Source organism: Thermobia domestica, chromosome 8, assembly GCF_964235325.1.
Source record: "Thermobia domestica chromosome 8, izTheDome1.hap1.1, whole genome shotgun sequence".
Lineage (NCBI taxonomy): Eukaryota > Metazoa > Arthropoda > Insecta > Zygentoma > Lepismatidae > Thermobia > Thermobia domestica.
Window position 1 is genome coordinate 292,252,857 of NC_137461.1, and position 20,030 is coordinate 292,272,886.

The 20,030-nt window shown below is 36.0% G+C and overlaps 1 protein-coding gene across 1 annotated transcript in view; it reads right to left on the reverse strand.

The window, feature by feature from the left end:
• The window catches only part of LOC145692610 (uncharacterized), an 87,631-nt gene extending 68,253 nt beyond the window's left edge, over positions 1 to 19,378 (reverse strand). The window contains exons 1-2 of the mRNA XM_081767931.1: positions 19,241 to 19,378; positions 2,790 to 2,911 (exon numbers count right to left, since the gene is read on the reverse strand). Of these exons, the coding sequence (XP_081624057.1) occupies positions 2,790 to 2,911; positions 19,241 to 19,378 (260 nt within the window). The remainder of the gene's footprint in view (positions 1 to 2,789; positions 2,912 to 19,240) is intronic.
• Positions 19,379 to 20,030: the final 652 nt, after the last annotated feature.

Genomic DNA, 20,030 nt, shown 5'->3' on the forward strand with positions numbered 1-20,030 from the left:
TTATTAAAGGTTTTTAGGAAAGTAACTTTAACCAGACTAGGGGGCGGAAAAATTATTGGGCCTAGGGGCGCCAAAATGCTAAATCCGGCCCTGTCTCCAATTTAAGTGAATTGAACACTTTCTCAACATATAAAGAGAAATTTCACTACTACAAATATGAAATGAAATATTTTAGTTTTATGTCCCACGCTTATGCTGGATAGGCTAAACGAAATGGTGATGATGATGAGAATGAATGAAATGGTAGAATGAAAAAGGGGGCAGGAAACGGGAGAACCCGAGAAACCCTAAATACACGGTGTTTGTCAAACACAAACCCACTACACGCGAGCTGGGATCGAGCCAGGGACGCCATGCACCAGAGTTGAACGCTCTACCACTGAGCCACCACGGCCCTACTACTATAGAAATCCTCTTTTCTCCCCTTCAAGAGAAAAAAATGTTCAAAAGCGTTGAATCTTGTGCTCCATTGTTTTTATTTAGGAGTTAACATTAAGAATTTTACATTTCTATCTAAGCGAATCCTCATATTTCGCTCTTTGTGAATAAATAAAGGGAAATATTACTATTATTGAAATGCCCCCTCTTAAGCCCATTAAAAGTGGGATATTCGGAAACGCTCAAATAAGTGTCTCATTTTTAGTATAAATTCGCCAACATATGTCAAAAAATCGAAATTAGATTGTTAAACTACGCCAGTGGTCGCTAATAACAACTGAAAATGTGTAAGAATAGGTCCCACAATGTTTTACTTTCTATATTCATACAAACGATAGTTAGCTAACATAATTAACTTCCTTTAATGTAACAATCAACATTTCAACTGGTGGTATCGCAAGTCTCTCATAGCGTAAGATATCGCAAGGTCTCTCATGTGTCGCAAGATAGTATCTTCTGCTTTAATTTTATCACTCATTTTCGTTAAGAGTTCATCAACGAAGTGCAGCTCAAGCGAAAATAATTAAATAACTTTTATTTTCGTCATTTCGTAAATCAATAAACATGAAAGAAAACTGCAGCTGAAAACAAAATGAGCTGTTTTATATGTCTATGTGAACTAATTGGGCTGAGACGCACTCCGGAATTCGTTACGAGCCCGCAGCACATTTCCCGATAGTCTGAACTGGTTGATCTGTGATGCCCACGCGTCTACTGCGAGTCCGTCGCAGGGTCACAGCATACTTTCCCGCTCGTGTGAACGAAAACTTATGGTCATATAGACAGTAGCAAACAACGGCGCTAACTTTTCAAAACTTACATGGGTGCGTGTCAATTGCGGATCGTGTTATACCAGGGAGTGACGATATTCTTTGATTGATTTTCTTTAAGTTAAAATCTTCACAATATAGTTCCATTTTTAATTGTGGGAACTGCCTTTGACTAGGCCAGATACAAACACATCTGAAACTAACAATTATGTTTCAGATTTTAGAAATTTTAACTTCCATCTCAATGTTTAAATTGCTTATTATTATTATTATTATTATTATTATTATTATTATTATTATTATTATTATTATTATTATTATTATTATTATTATTATTATTATTTTGGTAATGGAAATTTAGAAATATGTATTTTGTTTCTATCAGCCTAAAAATCTTGTGGGTGCGGCACACCAAGATTATTTATGTGAGTACTGGTACCCCGGAGAACCCATGTACTCGGCGTGCATGGTAGCAAACACCTGTTTCACCTGGTTAGTTACCACAATTTTGATATGAAACTAGCCTTGTTCTTGTCATAAACAAGTTCCTTATCATTGAAAGTGGAAACAATTTTTATTTTTTATTTTCATTATTATTATTATTATTATTTTACAGATGTAGTTGTCAAATCAAGAAATAAAAATAAAGGGCTAGTTCCACTGTAATTGCAAACTGATATATTAAGATAGAAGCTCAATATTGAATTATTCTATAAAAAGAATTACCATCTTCCCTCTGCATCCGTGTTTGGTTTATTTTTCACTTACATAATAAATAATTATTTACAGAAAAAAACATACACAACGAGATTGTAGTGTTTATGCCTTTCTCAATGCGATTGTCATTCCCTCCCCTTCGTTGTTCAATAGTGAAGTGACAATTTTCTGTGACAAACTGACAAATAATAGGTGTAAATTTCTAACCTTGTAATGTCTTGCGGAAAAAAACTACCAGGTGCCGAGAATGGTTCTCCATTCCACAAGATGAGAAGTCAGCATGGGGCTGTAAGTAACTATAATTCTGTAGTTCAAACTTCTTTCCCGTCAAACAGGTATTTTATACTTTCTTGCCGACGCTATAACTCTCCTATTTATAGTTTACTAATATTATTATTCAGGGAATTCTATATTTTCATTAACACTAAAGTAAATAAAATTATAATGGGGAAACATACTTAAAAACGTGTCTTTTAAGATTTGTTCTTCTTGTAGAAAAGAGGGCGGCAAATTGCCTATGGCCCGCCCTATATATACATATATATATATATATATATATATATATATATATATATATATATATATATATATATATATATATATATATATATATATATATATATAAGTATGCGTACGTATATTCATGGTTATTTGCGTGTATATACCACATCGCTCATTAGTGAAAAGGAAGAGTAAGATAAAATTCAAATCAAAGATTAAGGACATTTCAAAACCTTCCTGCCTCACCGACTGACTTGATCTTTTTTTGAAGCCAAATTGAGGGAAGGTAACGAATTGATCAAATGAACTACAATCATGTCTAGGATCCTACACAATACTAACACCTGAATTAAAGAATCTTACCTAAACGAAGAAATAAGTGCTGTATTGTAACCGTGGCATAAACCATGTTTCGTGAATAGAATCGTTTCTTTCAGTACTTTCTTCGTGCTGTATTCCGAACAGGAAGTTGGAGTAGATCTCACCTGGAACAAACAACAGTACTGAGTTATAGTTAGAACTTTCCATGGTATAATTTACAGGGTGTCTGGAATGGGACTGACGGTTTTTAAAAGTGTATAGTTTTAATATGGTCAGAGATACAAAAGAAAACATTCATATTGAAGGAAAAGTCCAAAAGTTTTGTTCAGCAAATTTTCGTACTTGAACAACTACCGGTGACGGCGCTAGTATCGCCAATAAACAGAAATGGCGTCGGTAGTCGAAATAGCTCAATGCGTGTGGTATTTGCAGAGACAAAAAGTGTTGTTCAAGTTCAACGAAACTTTCGACGTGTTCACTACAAGAATCCTCCATCACGCGACAGTATCCACGCGTGGAAGCATCAATTTTTATCATTGGGGTGTGTAGTGAAACAACACAGCGGTGGTAAATCGCGTGTGTCAGAAGAAAATGTGGAAGCAATGATAGAGTATTTCTCACGTACCACGGGGAAGTCAATTCGCGCAGCGAGCGGGCGATTGGCAATTCCAAAATCAACAGTGCACGATATGGTACACAAACGATTACGTTTGCAAGCGAATAAGGTGCAATTGTTGCAAGTATTTAAGCCCAAAGATAAGCCACAGAGAGCAGGCAGCATTTGAAACTGAAATTCTGGACAGGATTGATTATGACCATAATTTCCTATTGAACGTTGTTTAATCTGATGAGGCAACTTTTCACTTGTCGGTCTGTGTTAACAGATACAATGTTAGGACATGGTGATCTGAGATTCGGCAAGCGTATATAGAACACCCTGGAGACAGTCCCAAATTGAATGTTTGATGTGCTTTAACACATAATGCATTTATAGGCTCCTTCTTTTTGATAGAGCAAACCATAACAGGAAACATGTTCTTAGACATGCTTCAACACTTTGCTATTCCCCAGTTACAACATTTGCAACCTCAAGTGATATTCCAATTGGATGGTGCCCCGCCACATTGGAGCCTACAAGTGAGGGAGTACCTTAATACTGAACTTCCTGGCCGTTGGATAGGACAGTTAGGTAGCGTCCACGCTCTCCTGATGTTATCCCCCTGAACTTCTTCCTGTGCGGGTATGTGAAAGACCTTGTGTATTCTGGTGAAAAGGTGCGTGACCTTGATGAACTGAAGAGCCGTATTAGGAATGTGATTTCTCCAGTAACACCTCAGATGTTACAGAATACGTAGAGGGAGATTGAGTTCAGGCTAGATATTGTAAGAGTTAAACATGGAGTTCACTTGGAGTTACACTGAGTTAGAATGACTTGTAAGTAAGAAAAATAAACATTTTGAGTTCCCCTTTAAAATGCATGTTTTTTCTTCTGTATCTCTGACCATATTAAAATTATAGACTTTTAAAAACCGTCAGTCCTATTCCAGACACCCTGTATATCAAAATAACTAGAAGGTTAAAACCAAAATTCAATAACATTTTTTAAAAAACAACAGACTTAAATTGTAGTAGAAAGTATATATTTTAGGAGAGTACAGATTTTAAAAAAAATCATACCATTTTTATTTTCCTAGGTCATATATTCAATACTGCTCTGACCTAGATCATATTTTGTCTGTAAGTTAGCAACGTTGTTTGTGTTCATTTTATATTATTGATTAATGCTATGAGATGGAGAAGTTTACACATTCACTCAAACTTTACATATCACAAAGGAACTCCCGTAATTAAATTACTTAATAGATTTCCTCTTCAAATGAAATGAAATCTTTAAGTTTTACGTGCCTCGTTTTTGCCGGCTAGGATAAAGAAGATGGTGATGATAAATAAAGTGGTGGTAAGAAGAAAGTGGAAGGAAATGAGAGAACCCCGAGGAAAAAACACGCATACCGCATTTGTCTATCACAAATCTCACTTGGGGCGAGCTGGGATCAAGAAAAGTATCGTATGCACCAGAGGTGAACGCCCTACCACTGAGCCACCGCGACTCTTTTCTTCTTCAAGAATATACCCTAATATAAGTTATGTCCTGATGTTTACTGGCAAACGTAAAAAAATAATAATAATAACCTATAATGCAATTTATCACCGTAAAGAACGAAATATAAACCTAGGAATTGTTACTTCTACTTGTTTCCTATGCTACAAAAATGAATTAGAATATTTACATGATATTTAAAAGGTTATCCCGACCATCATAGTGATTGCTGGAACAAACTAATGGCAAAGAATAGTTTTCACATATTTAGTGTGTGAACGACAGGAATTTTTGACAAATATCCGATCCACTCATTTTCAAAATTTATTTAACGCGACCAATGTTATACGGCATCGATGAGTGTTAAGTAAAATTAGAGTAGATTTGAAACTCCAATATTCATCTCATAGGAAGTGTTTACATTTTGTGATGACTATGCAGGTCAACTAAAAAAAAAGTAAAATATATTACCTTCAGTCTGACTAAGCTCTGAAGATAGAACAAAATTCTTTGCCTCTAACCACAGTGAGTACGTATTGTATCATATCGGAGATACAGCTGAATAAATGTTCACTATGATCACGAAAGAATTTATCAATATAATCTACGAATACAATCTATATTTCAAATGAAGACCACAGAGAAGAAAGGAGGTAAGTCAAGAAATGATCGGAAATGAGTTAACAACAGAACAACGTAGCCTGCGAGGTGTAGTTTTCATGGACTAAATCGCACAGTAACAAGGTTAGTCAATAAGAAAATTAATGCTAAAGATCTCGTCTACAGGGGAAGATGTAGGTAATTCTGTGGAAAACAGGGCAATTGTGTAAAATTATATTTTTTAAAAAACTGACTTACCTCCTTTTCTCCTGTAGTCTTCAATCAAGTGATTGAAGGTAGGTAAATAGTTTGAATTCCATTCTTATTAAAATTGAATTTCTTAATACTGTATACAAATATGGATAAATTAATTAATGCCCTATGACTCACACACTCAAATATAAGTTTAACATGAATAGTTGCAGCAAATAATGTGTTCTTAAACATAATATTTAAATACAATTAAAAGTCAAACTAGTACATATCTACATTTCGTTAAAAAATATAGTAACAAAGATATATTTAAAAGTATTCCAGAATGAGTTAAATTCTGCCGACCGTCACCATAGAATGGCCTATTTCATCTATAAGAAAGTCCCCGTTAAAAGTTGCCTGTATTTTCATACCTTATCTGATAATAAAAGCTGTAGAATAAGTAAACGGAAACAAAGAAATGTTTGAGCAAGTATAACCATAGAAACAGTTCCTGAATCAAGCCATTTCTCTGGTTGACTCCTGTCTACATCTTACCTATTGTGTGTACACTAAAATTTATTAATGCATTAAACGTTTCTGATTTTGCATCTAGAGAAATAGCGGTACTTCACGCATCTGATATAGTGAACATAGTCCCTTGTGCGATGTCACAAGTTCGTCTATGTTCAGAAAACCGAGTAGGGTACCCACTCAGTTAGGAGTTCCTGTTTTATTAAACTGGATTGTGTCAAAGTGCACCACATAGAACTCACGTTTATTAGTAATTGGATGTATTCAAAGCGGTGTATTCTGTACATGTAGACGCGATAAAAAAAATTCAAAGCATTTGATCCGAGAATGGAGAATCAATCCACGATACATCGTTGTTCTCCGCAGTTCCATTAAGATATATCGTGATTACTGACTAACAGTATATTCGGATAAGTAATCCACAAAGTTTGCTCTAAGAACAATGTGCGTACAATTTGAAATGAGTTATTCATACATTATGAACTGTTATTCGATTGTCCTCTCAGTTGGTAAGGTGAAAATTTGAATTTACAAGTAACACATTAGTTACAGCAGTTTACATGAATCATCGTCCAAAGGTTTGTATTTCTGTGAGAAATAAGTTGAAATGCTTTACAGACCAGATAATCATTTCTAATGAAAAATGGAATCGTTGTGGCAACAGAGAAAGGCAACAAAACTGGCTGAATTATAAAAAACTTCCATGAAGCTTTGCCAAACTGCCCATTCACCCATATTAGGTGTTTTTACTACTGCTATGGTCCATAGAATCCACCACGTTTCCTGCGTTGATCGTTATAGTTCTGAACTTAATGAAATGCACCAGAATGTCCTCAGCAAACTTCTAGAAATGTTAAACATGTTTTTTCTTCTAATGTTGTACAACAATGTACACGCGAATATTGCAAGGAACATTACTGTCTCTCCCCAGTTATAGACTTCGCAACATGAGCAATATGCGTATAATCTCTCCTCATCATATACCCCTGGTGTCTTTTTCACGGACTACTATCTCTTCTGTCGTCTCCAGCACTTCTTCAGGAGGAAGACATCCTCAGATGATCGAGGGTTTTAACGTGTTGCGTACTTAATCGTAACCAGGTACTAAACCTTTTTCTCCACCGAATCCAATATTGTATAAGCAAAGAAAAACTATAGTTCCAGAAGATAACTATCTTATTTCACCACATATTAAGTTTTCATTTCTTTGCCTTTGTAAATGATGCACTTGGAACGGAAATTTCATTATCATCAACCTAGCATATCAACCATGAACGGCTTGAGAATTGTAAATACTATTAATTCTTAACAAGTGTACTTTAAGAGTCATAGTACTTCCCTGAATCAAATTTAACCCTCCTTTCCTAAGGGAAGGATAATAGGGTTAACCACTAACTGTGCTGGTGGTGTATTTAAATAATACTCCACGGCCTTTCTTCAGCCAAGTACATTTCTTTGTTGTAGCCGTTCAATGTAATTCCAAGGAAAGTATTTACAAGGTACTTCATTTGCACGTTGGTCCTAATTATGTGTAAGCATATCCGCAACTATTGCAATTAATATAACAATTATTACAATATTTATAGTGTAATTTTAATGTGGGATTTTCAGATACTTCACCAACAGCAAACGTGATTTTTTTTTACTAGCACAGTTAAGGGTTAAGTAAACCTTTCCGTGATTCTGATTTGCTAATCTCTAAAGTAGACATTTCTGTATTGAAAACAACCAAGAACAAATTACTTTATTTAAATAATTCCTATTTATAACCGTTAAAGTCAATTCTTTTAATATGAAAGAAATAAAATATTAAATATGATTCATAAAAAATATTTAACTTACCATCTGATGTATTTCCGTCAAATTAAAATCAGGAACAGACTTATTTTCATACTTTAGGATGAGATTTAAGTTTGTTCCGTTCATGTTGGCCACGGTGCTTAAGAAATCCATATAAAACTTTCTCATTGCTTTGCTTACTTTTCCGAAATGTCTGAAGAGAAAAGAAATTAAGGAAGGAAACTTTTAGGTAAAACACTTAAAAAATAATTATTAAATTTTATGAAGTAGGAGTGTTAAAGAATTTATGAAGTTATTCTATCGTCTGACAATTCCCATTTGCTTTTCAATTGTTTATGCAAGGCAACAATAAGAAAAAATAGTGTTCTTATTTATTAACATATAAGCAGTGTTATTAAAACCATTTATGTTACAAATTCGCCGATTGGAGCTCTGGAATCATAAGTTCAGTGTGTGCTTACTTATGGCTTTCTCACCAAGCATCGTGTTAAGGGCCTGTAATATCAGCAGTAGATCGAACAAAAAATTAATTACCTTTTAACGTGCAAAAGACAAAATTTTAAGACAATTGTCGGAGCATACTTTAATGTGCAACTAGTACAACAACGTTTTTTATCTTTCTCATTTTATATTCCATTGCTGCCCCTTTCATTCTTTATTTGTGCTTTTTAAAACTTGATTGTGCTTGATATGTCTTTCTATACCAGTAGATGAAACATACTTTTGGGGGAAGAGAAGGGGTTCAAATTTATGACAAGCTTCAAATAATTAAACTACAAACCAAAACTGTGCCCAAATTCAACTTTTTAAAACGAAATATTACCGTACAAAAGATAGCATTATTACTTCTTATTCCTGTCCCATGAAATTCTGTTTCTGGTACAAAGATGCAACAAGTACAATTGAATTTTTTGTATAATGTAAATAAAAGAAGAGTGATAGACGCTGAAATAGAAAAAGAAATGTGAAATTTATGAAACTTTATCATACTTACTGCATCTCAAAACCTGTTCCAGTTACCAAAACAATATATTTCCATACAATTAGAAATTTATTTTAAACCACTTGAGAATGCTTCAGGAGCATTGCCAGAAGGAACTTAAAAAGAATGGAAAGATGGAGTGATAAGGATAACGGATTGTTCCTAAATGTAAAAATAAATCTTTTTATACGCACCTTCTTCTCTTTCTCGCAAAATATCATCTGTCTATGACTTATCGTTCCTGAGATATTTCTCCTTAAATCTCGGGAAATCGGCAATTTTATGGCCAATATCTCGGAAACGGTAAGAGTGACGGGAAATATTCAATCACTTTCTTAGATAGAGGAAATCGGGCCTGGTTGAAACAGTATTAGCGAAAAAGTATGAAGAAAGAGGCCTAGCAGCTCTGTCTGCCTAGCGCAGAAGCATTAGTCAACTGTCTTCAATGTGTACGATTTTCATGGAGATCGCGGTCATTGTTCACAGTATATCTTGAAAAATATGTTTTTGAATGTGGTGAGTAACTTTAAAAATTTTTTTTCTTTTATTATTTCACAATAACAAAGTTATGGAAACATAGGTTGTATCCAGAAAATGATTTGAAGTATCACGTACAATTTGCAATGCTTACGTTTTGATTTAACGAATTGTGTGTGTCACTATTTTCATTGTTATCATGGCGGACAGCAGGGGGTTGGTTGAAACACAAATGTTGTAGTGTTTCAACCACCCTCGCTTATATTTCCATATAGTCAAATCTTATGTTAACGATGAATTGATTTCGAAAAATGATTTGAGTTCTTATGATTGAAATAATTTAGTCATTTCATAAACTACAAACAGGGAGAAGCAAAAGCTTAGTAGGGCTACCGAGAAAGAAAGTTTTCACTAAATCAAAGACACTACCTCCAAATAAGAAATCAAGAAAGGAGAAAAAATATGACCCCAGTTCCAGTTCAGAAGGTAAATACTTATGTCTGTTTTATTGGCTCATGAAATGTGCATTGATGGAACAGTTCCTTTCATATGCCAGAACCGCAATTCCGACGATGATTAGAGATTTAGTTTTCTTGAAGCTACAAAACAAGTAATGCAGTACTGCATTGCTATGTTTTATCATTGTCACAAGCACATTTTGTGCATGGCTATGAAAATAGTTTTGATCTGTTTCACAATTTCTATAGAATACACATTATATGATAGCTAATTACATTTTATAAAGGCTAAAATGAAACTTAGAATAATATATTCATTTTGTCTCAATCAACACCTGAAGAAAATCGTGTGTTACTCCGTAATGTGAACCAATAATGTAAGAATGAAACTATACACAATATGGGGTGAGTTTTCAAATTTTAATTTGGTTCACCTTTTGTGAATTTTAAAGAAATATTACAAAAGTCATGTGGGCAAATGTGAAAAATGTTTCAACCAGCCCTTGTCTCACCTACTTTTTGATGCTCTATCGAATGGAAGACCCAACATTGAAAAAAATGCAAATAACAGACAGACAGACATACACACAAACCAGGGGTGCCCACAAGGGGGGCTATGACGCAAACTGCGTCATTGAAATATTTGGGGGGGGGGTAAAAATCTATATAAATATGTTTGAGGGGGTGTAAAAATTAATCGAAAAGATTTTTTTTCCATGGAAGAACACCTACGGATAGACAATTGAGGGGGGGTGCGTCATGGACATGAGGGGGGGTGGGCACCACTGCACAAACACACACAGAGAGAGAGAGAGAGAATTCAGTAACGTTCTTTTTAAGTTGGTAGAAAATGATCTTTCGTTTCACCCTAGTGATCAAGTCTTTAATACATTCTGTCTCATATATCTTGTAAATATACAGTAGAGCGTCGATTATCCGAAGTGTAATTGGGGGACATGGGTGTTCGGAAAACTGGTTTGTTCGGATAATCGAACTGTACTGTACTGTACTGTACTGTACTGTACTTCTACAGCCAGTGCCAAACCGACAGAAGTGTGCTGATTGTTGAAACACAGCGACTGGCGGCTTGGCCGGTCAGCATCGCCTTATGAAGGCCCCATTAGAAGCAATGTTCCGCCAGCGGTGACTCAGTGCGGCGACTACTGTGGGAAACTTGATGGTCAGTAGGGTGGGAGAGTAACAGGTGCGAGCTACTACACTTTTTTTTAAGCGGTCGTTCGGTTGACCGACGTTCGGATAATCGACGCTCTACTGTACTAGAAATCATGTTTCTCTATCTTCATACTTTGATTCCATGGACAAAAGCAGCTGCACCTTTATGATCAGAACAACAGTTTTTCTTTTTATTTTATAGAAGTAGATGTACAGAGTTCGTTCTCCACAATAAAATTTGATCGATAATGTCCAAGGTACGGATTATTGAAATGGATGAGCCATGTTGCAGAATCCAGTATAGAGAATATTACAAAAGTTTTTGGTATAAATATTTCGTTTTATTTGGTTTTACTTTTTGGACAGATCCACTAGCAGTATATATTTTTGCAGAATCAATAAATCAATTTCATACAGGGTGTGTCAAAAGAACACCGACAACGTTTGGGACGTGATTCGTGACACCAAGTTAAGACAAAAAGTATAGACCAACCTGGGTGCACAAATGCTTTTTTCGGAGTTATAGGCTGCCAAAAATATGAAAAAATGAAGCTCAAAGATCCATAGCTCCAAAACTATGTGGCCTACCGCAATCGGGTCAAAACTTCGCTTGGAAACTAATATATGCGCTATCCAAAAATACATGTTTCAGAATCCTAAGGTACTCACGGAACAGTTTTTATGAAGGCAGTTTGACTACGAGCATATAATCTGAAGTACTTACCAAATATCTCTATAAAACTTGTTGCGGAAGTACCGTATTATTTTGACACATGGATATTTGGATAGGCCACATATTAGTTCCAAAACAAAATCTTGACCCGACTCCGTTGGATCTCATCATATTGGAGCTATGGACCTTGAAAGTTCTTTTTTTTTCATGTATTCAGCAGCCTATAACTACGAAAAAAACATTTGTGCACCCAGGTTGGTCTATACTTTTTGTCTTACCTTGGTGTCATGAATCACCTCCCAAACGTTGTCGGTGTTGTTTTGAAACACCCTGTATGAAATTGATTAATTGATTCTGCAAAAATATATACGGCTAGTGGTTCTGTCCAAAAAGTGATGAAACTGGCCGTCGCATGGCGCTCCGGTCGCCAGCAGGGGGATTAGTAGTGGGGGTCTATGCAAAGCAACGCAGTGGATATCAGTCTAGTGATGGGCACTATCGAATACTTTCTCCTACCGAATGATCATTCGACAGTTGTTTCGACCTATCGATACCTTTTATTCAATAGTTGTTTTCAACTACCGATAGTGTTTTTATTATAAGACGAAATCACACAGTTCATATATATTATATAATTCAAAGGTCCTCAGTTTGTATATTTATATAACAAAGGCTGCTGATATATCAAAATTCATTTTACACACTGCATCAAGATATTACCTTTTTATTGTAGTAGGTAACAAGTTAAACAAATACACTCTTTAAAAACCGTACATGTAAGTTTCACGAGATGAATCCTTTCTCATGCATTATTTATTTTTCGTTGCTATGACAACTAAACTCACATAGTCGAATCAGTGTTATAACAAAATATAATCGCATAATAACCAGAAAAGAAATTACATCTATTTTTCTTTTCATATTCTCCTCTTTCTTTTCTTGAATAGCTTGTGCATAATTTAAAAGTACATTTTGCCCACGAATACAAATAAAGATATAATAAAGATGTTCAAATACAAGTATCGTTCTATTATTCATTCAAATATTGTGTTCCTACTTGCTTTTCTGCTACCTAAACGTTCATTCGATAATTTTACTGACAAGTGTACTCTGAACTAGATTCCCTGGAGTCTCTAAGGCAGCGTTTCCCAACCGGTGTGCCGCGACACACTGGTGTGCCGTGAATGGGTCGCTGGTGTGCCGCGAGAAAATCGAAACAAAATTATTAATTCTATAACAATCAAATCGCAAAATGTAGGAGAAAATGTATATTTGTATTGCAGATTACTATGAAACTCTACTATGAATTTACAATTGTAAGTTTCATACCGTGTTACTTTCTGTACATTTTTAATGTTGAAAAAAATATGTGTTATTGTTATTACCATTATTACTTCTTTATTGTTGAAGACTATTTCGTAACTTGAAAATTTAAAATGACATTCAATCCTTTGGACAAATGACCTACGTTTGTGTTTTAAAAATAAAAGAGATTTATTTGTTCGTTCGTTGTTTAATGATCTTCCTTGTTAGTAAAAGTTTCGATAAAGTTTTCGAAAAAGAAAGCGTATTTTAAAAACCCGATTCCAATATTTCATTGCAATTTTTTTTAATTAGAATGGAAAATAAGCATAGTGATTTACCACGGGGAAAAAACAGTGATCGAGCTTTCTTCTCTGTGTGAAGGAGATCAGCAATCAATGAAAAAAAATGAAAAATGTCTTTATTGAAGCGGGGGAGGTTTAGCCATAGCTGTTCTGCCACCTAACCCTACCTCTAACTACCTAATCAAAGCAAAAAATACCACTGTTTTTTATATTTACAAATAATAATATATATAAGTGTGCCGCGAGAATGCATGTTACACGCGTAGTGTGCCGCAAGTTGAAAAAGGTTGGGAAACGGTGCTCTAAGGAGAGGTCTGCAGATTAACAAGGCGGATGATGAGAGAAGAGCGTTATTTACAAGTAGAAGGGCAAGCGTTGTTCGAATAAAAGATCGGCGGCAAAAGAAATTCATTTCCCAAAAATCACATTTCCAATCGGATTATTGGGGGGACAGTCCCCTCCAGTTCCAAGACTGGGGAGACATGTCCCCCTCATACCCTAGGATTTGTGTCAGTGTCTAAGAATACTAATATGATGACTGCGCATACAGTCAGAAAGCGTCTTCAAGCTACTCGTATCATAATGTCCCTTGCTCTTATCTTATAATAATATGCAGAAAAAATTAGAATTTCCACTTAAAGGCATAGCTGTTGAGCATTAAATTAGATTTCATTTTTATTTTAAATTCCCTGCGAAACCTGTTTTAAACATCGGGTTTGATCCCACCCCCTGCCAAGTGGACTTTATGGTAGACAAACACCGTGTGCGTGGGTTTCCTCGGGGTTGTCCCGTTTCCTCCTACTTTCTTCATTCCACCATTTCATTCATTTCTCATAATCACCGTCTCTTTTAACCTAACCGGCATAAGCGTGGGACGTAAAACTTAAAGATTTCATTTTATTTCCCAGTTTTAAACATTACTAAGTTAAGAACCTATAAGTGTTTTCAGTCAGAAGAATTATCAGTATTTTCAAAATTTCAGTTACGGTAAGTAAAATCATAAGAGTTTCCTCTTCGCAGCATGTAATATATGTAAGATTTTCCTACGTATATTTAATCATAATCGGTGCGTGCTTAAAAATGCTAAGTCCACCTAGGGTAAATGAACTCTCCCCTTAGATCGGGATATCTCTTTTCAGGATGCAATACACCTTGAAAGGAACTTGAAAGCGAATTGTACCAGTTTCCTCAGTTCTCCATTGCCTGTCATTGGCTGGAATTCATTCGATAGTTTTTAACAGTCTACTATTGGTTGAAATTCATTCGATAGCGGATAACTAGTAGTGATATTAAGCCTTCTTCAGGGCCTCATTAACAAAACACTACAGCTCCTGACTTGAAGTCTTAATATAACTATTGATAGTGTAACGGACCAAATTTTGGCCTCGCTCCGTTACAGACATTTTAGCGCTTCACTAAATAGTGTCATTTCATCTCCCGTAATAGTTATTTACATAAGAAGAAAAATTTAACTTGGAGAATTATTGTTTATTTCCAAAGATGTTTTATGTTCAGAAAGGCCATAAATCTATATCATTCTAGAAGAGATTTCTTTTATTTTAACATTTAAAATTAGACTTATTATTTAATCTATTTCCTTAAAATTATGAATATCTATATAAATCTGATTATTGTAATATTCTACAATATAATTATGTCCTTTTTCGACTGTTGTAAATATATTTATGATGTTAGGTTTATAATCCAACATATTAGAAGAGAAGAAAAGAATATATATACTGTTGTTGATTGAAAGTGTATGATCTATGACTTCTAAATATATAACGACGAACTGAACATAGTGAAAAACGTTAAATTTGTGTAGTTCACTGATTGATAAATCTTGAGAAAGTTTGTATATTCCTGTTAATGATTATTATTGATCAGTGTCCTGTGTATTTCTTGTGATATGAATAAGATGGAAGCTATGTCTGAATAAATAAGTTTGGGGTCTCCTCAACTCTTCATCTCACCTTACGATGTGCTAATGTGTCATCTAATACGTACTTATATATGCATGCGTTCGTTTGTAAATTAAACAAATGCAATTAAGTTAATAAAATGCATATCATATGATCCATTTGTGATGACGTCAAAACTGTATTTTGTTTTGTTAGTTGAGGCTTGAAGTAGTGTACCGTATATTTGTATATTGTCTGATATGTATGAGATGGCTGATATGAATATAGAGTCGACGAGTGGTTGTATATATGGATTCCACCTATAAAGAGTATTTTGAGTTCGAGCCAAATGTATGCCGAACTGAATCAGATGGAAGTTGGTGTTAGAATCCCGAATAATAGTAATCACAAAGTTTACCTAATCTTAAGGATCGCCACTATATATATACACAGATAATTTTAAAGGTGAATGTACGCTTCGTTGCAAGTCTACTCCTTTATAGTTTACGTCATTTACAATCTATTCTTTAAGAAACGCTGTATAGTATAACATATAAAACCGCCATAATTGCCGTCAGGGGTTCCAATCCAGAGCGAACCAGGAAACGCGATATCCGAAAACAACTTCTATATTTTTTTTATAAGTTATAATAGTACCACACATTTCAACAGGCTGGAATTTACTCGCCGCTGTTCAAAAACATTCATTCACGTGACTCGTTCTACTAGGCCGGGAAGAGATCGTAATAACACTGCTAGTTTCTCCCTTTCAACATACAGCAAGGCGGTAGGACCGCTGAAATGGTAAATTATCGATAGTCTGGTATGGAGAACGAAAGCAGTTTCTCAGGTAGCACTGGTTGGCACGAAAATTTTCAAAAGAGGGTGAAAGGGTGTGCCGGATAGATTTCGAGACGCTGATTACGAGTCAGCGAGAAAGTTCCAGCACGTAAGGTTTTTTTCTTTGTCAGGGTGCTGTTTCCATAATTGACAGAAAAATCGTATTTTTCGTATTTAATATGTGCTTTCCGTGTTTGGAGTGCATAATTCTTAATTTTTATCTTAATCCAATAAGTGTTACTAGGCTATATCCCAGGAACATTCTTTTCTCTAGCTCACGACCCCCCGGAAACGTATCCCCTCCCCTTGAATTGCAAAGATTTATTGTCGTTCCACACTGCGTACTAAAATCTAGGCGTTATTGATGGAGAAAGGTTTCGTAATCAACTTGCGATCATTCGTCGGCTCCCTTTTGTCTAGACGACAGACAGATTGTTGAAAAAGGCGGTAAGACATACACCACGTTGTCGCGTGAAACAAATATTTCAGTTTCGAGTTGATCTTCGAGGTAGAAGGTGGTGTTACGCTGTGTCTGTATATACCATAGGTGAAAAATATTTCTGCGTGAAATATTGATGTTTGTGTTAAACGAACATGCCGAGAACTTGCAACAATTCGACAGATTAATTCTGCTACATATGTGAGGAAGGATTTTCAAGGGACAAAGTAGGCCATTGTCACCGTTCCTGAAGACAGCCTACCATCTGTACTTCGGGTATAAAATCGGCGACCAGGATCGCGTTTGGGCTCCGAAACGAAGTTGTAACTCGTGTGCGCGTATTCTCACAGGATGGTTGAAAGGTACACATAAATCGGTGCCGTTCGCCGTACCTATGGTTTGGCGCGAGCCCCGTGATCATGTTTCAGACTGTTACTTCTGCCTGACTAATATAAAAGGTTTCTCAAAAAACATGAAGCATAAAATACAGTACCCTAACTTGGATTGCGCGAGGAGACCTGTGAAACGATGTTTGCCTGCCTGTACCCGTACCACCAGACTCATACACCCTGTGCAGTGTTTCATCCGATGAAGAGCCTGTTGCTTGTGAGGATGTTGCACAATCTTCGAGTACACAGTCAGATCCCAATTACGCACACTGCCTGACACTAATGAATCACATCTGGTAAGTCAGGAAGAGCTGAATGATCTGATCAGAGAATTAAACCTCCCCAAGTCTAAGGCCCTGTTGCTTGCATCACGACTTCAATAATGGAATCTAGTAAACTAAGATATGAATATATCGATGTATAGGAAAAGGGAGGTGAGCCTAGTTCCTAGTTTTACAAAGGATGGTGATTTGGTGTATTGCAGTGACATTCCATCGCTTATGAGACAACTGAAGTTGAACTACAACACTGAAGATTGGAGGCTATTCGTAGATTCCTCTAGGATAAGTCTCAAGGCAATGTCTACACAATGGCAATGAAAAGCCAGCCATCCCTATTGCTCATGCTGTACATATGAACGAAACATACGAGAACATACCAAACCTATTGCAGAAAGTACGAACAGTTCCAGTGGTCTGTATGAACTGACCTTAAGGTTATTCCCATCCTCACCGGTTTACAAGGGGGTTACACAAAGCACTGCTGCTTCTTGTGTCATTGGGATAGTCGAGCCAAAGATCAGTACACGATCACAAAATGGCCGCCAAGGAAGCAACTGGTCCCAGGGGAGATGAACGTGGCTAATGAAGTGGAGATGAACGAGTAACTTTCTAGGGAAACATAAGTCACCTGAAGATATTGTCACCCACCATATTACACAGATATTGTGGGCAGGTTAATTACTTTATTTCGTAACATGGGATGTAATATGTCCCTAAAGTTACACTTCCTGCATTGCCACCTGGACTTCTTGCTTGAAATGTACAGCTTTTGGGAGGTCTCTGATGAACACGGGAAAAGGTTTCACCAGCAAATAGCTACTATGGAGAGGCACTACAGTGGTAAGTGGAGTGCGAATATGTTGGCAGACTTCTGTTGGAATGTGACATGCGAGACACCTTGCAGTAATTACAAGAGGAGTAGGAAAACCAAGTGACACGTAAGTGTTAAACTTTAACTTTTTATGCAATTTTATCTGCATAATTTATATTGACATTTAAATTATAACCTGCAAATTATTATGACTGGAGAATAGCATCTTTGGGCGGATATTGAAACAACCCCCCATCCTCCCTGAAAACTGGTACGTTCTGGAGAAAAACGTTACGGATTCGAACTCAGGAGCTCGAAATAGGAATCACCTATTTTCGTACGTGGGAGCGAAAAAAAATGTTTCATTTTGCCGACCAGTGTAGTTAAGTCAAGTGCCTCTACAAAGAAAAATCATTCGATAGACTGCCTTGCCTATCAAATATATTTGATAATATATTTGATAGTACAAAACTATCGAATAATTCGATAGTATTCATTCGATAGCGCACATTAGTACATGAGTCGCGTCCGAGCTCTGATGCAGTAAGGAACACGCGTGGTGCTAAAGCTGTTTTTGATTTTTTTGTCACGACAGAAAACGTAACAAATGGAGCATTCGCATTAAAGTTTTCTTTCACCTGGGCAAAAATGCTTGCGAGACTCTTGTCTTGATCAAGTAGGCTTATAAAGAAACGAACTATCAAGGGACTAAGTTTTCCGTTGCTTCAGTAAGCTCAATAACAGACGAGAGACCATTGAAGACATGGAGCATCGCCCTCCAATGAATGGTTTGGACAAAACATAGTGGCCAAAGCGAAAAGTCTCCTGAACTCCGATCGTCGTTTGAGTGTAAGGTTAATCGCCGAAGACCTCAACATGTGAGAAACAGCAGTTCAAAAAATTATTTCTGAAAATCTGCCATGACAAAAACTCAAAACAAGCTTTTGCGCCACGCGTGATCCTTCCTGCATCAGAGCTTTTACGCGAATGATGTCCAGGGCGTTGCTTAGCTTAGACTCTCAACTACAAATTCCTTTGCCGGGGAGCGCGTTGCTGGCGACTGGAGCGCCGCGCGACGGTCGGTCTCCTTAGTTTCTGTACAGACCCTGCATATACAACACATATTTAACAATATTTTGGCCTACGATATTAAATTCTATTTTCGTATATATATATATATCCTATTTTCATACGTTAGATAGTTAATGTTATATAACATTTTATAGATATTTACTTACTTTTTGATGGCCCGTTTCATTGTCCGCTGGTTGACTCCGTCTTCCGGACACATGAACAACGCGGGCAGGGGGAGTTTCCAATCGATGTAGTTTCTCTGAATTGTTACAACTGTGGGTTCGTCTTGGTATTTTCTCCATCTCAATAGAATAATTTGAATAGTAAATATGAGAAATAAGATGATTATAGACAACCATAAACACCTGAAAAATCATATTTCGATGTAACGTTATTATTTGTTTATTCCTTCAACTACTGGCCACACTTAATGTATTTTATATAAATACAAGAATATAAATATCACATGAAAGCATGGTAGTAATGTAGATTATGTGACTATTAACAGTAGTGTAGGCAATTAAAAATACAGTGCTCTATAACAATTTCTTCTTCTTGTGCAATTCAGGAAGATATTGGTTTCTTTTGTATTTACTTCCAGTACGATTAAGTTTTATTCAAACTCCTATATAAAATTATGTTAACATAATTTCCTTTTCTCTTCTCAATAGTCACGAGTATAACGGGTAATCCCTATGGATTAGTGAATCAGAAGATTTTTGTCGTTAAAATCTTTCTCAGGAAATATTGATCTCACAGTTAAGGATTACCAAATTTAGATTCCATATGAAAAGTTCTTCTAATTTATGCTTAATATTTTCGATGACATTTAGTATCTTCTCTAAAATCCATCGACGGCTCCGGAGCCAGTACTGTGACATAGAGTGAGCCGTTATAACAACCTCGTGTTTACGAATGCCCATCGTCACGCGTCTGCTCCCTATGGACGCACCC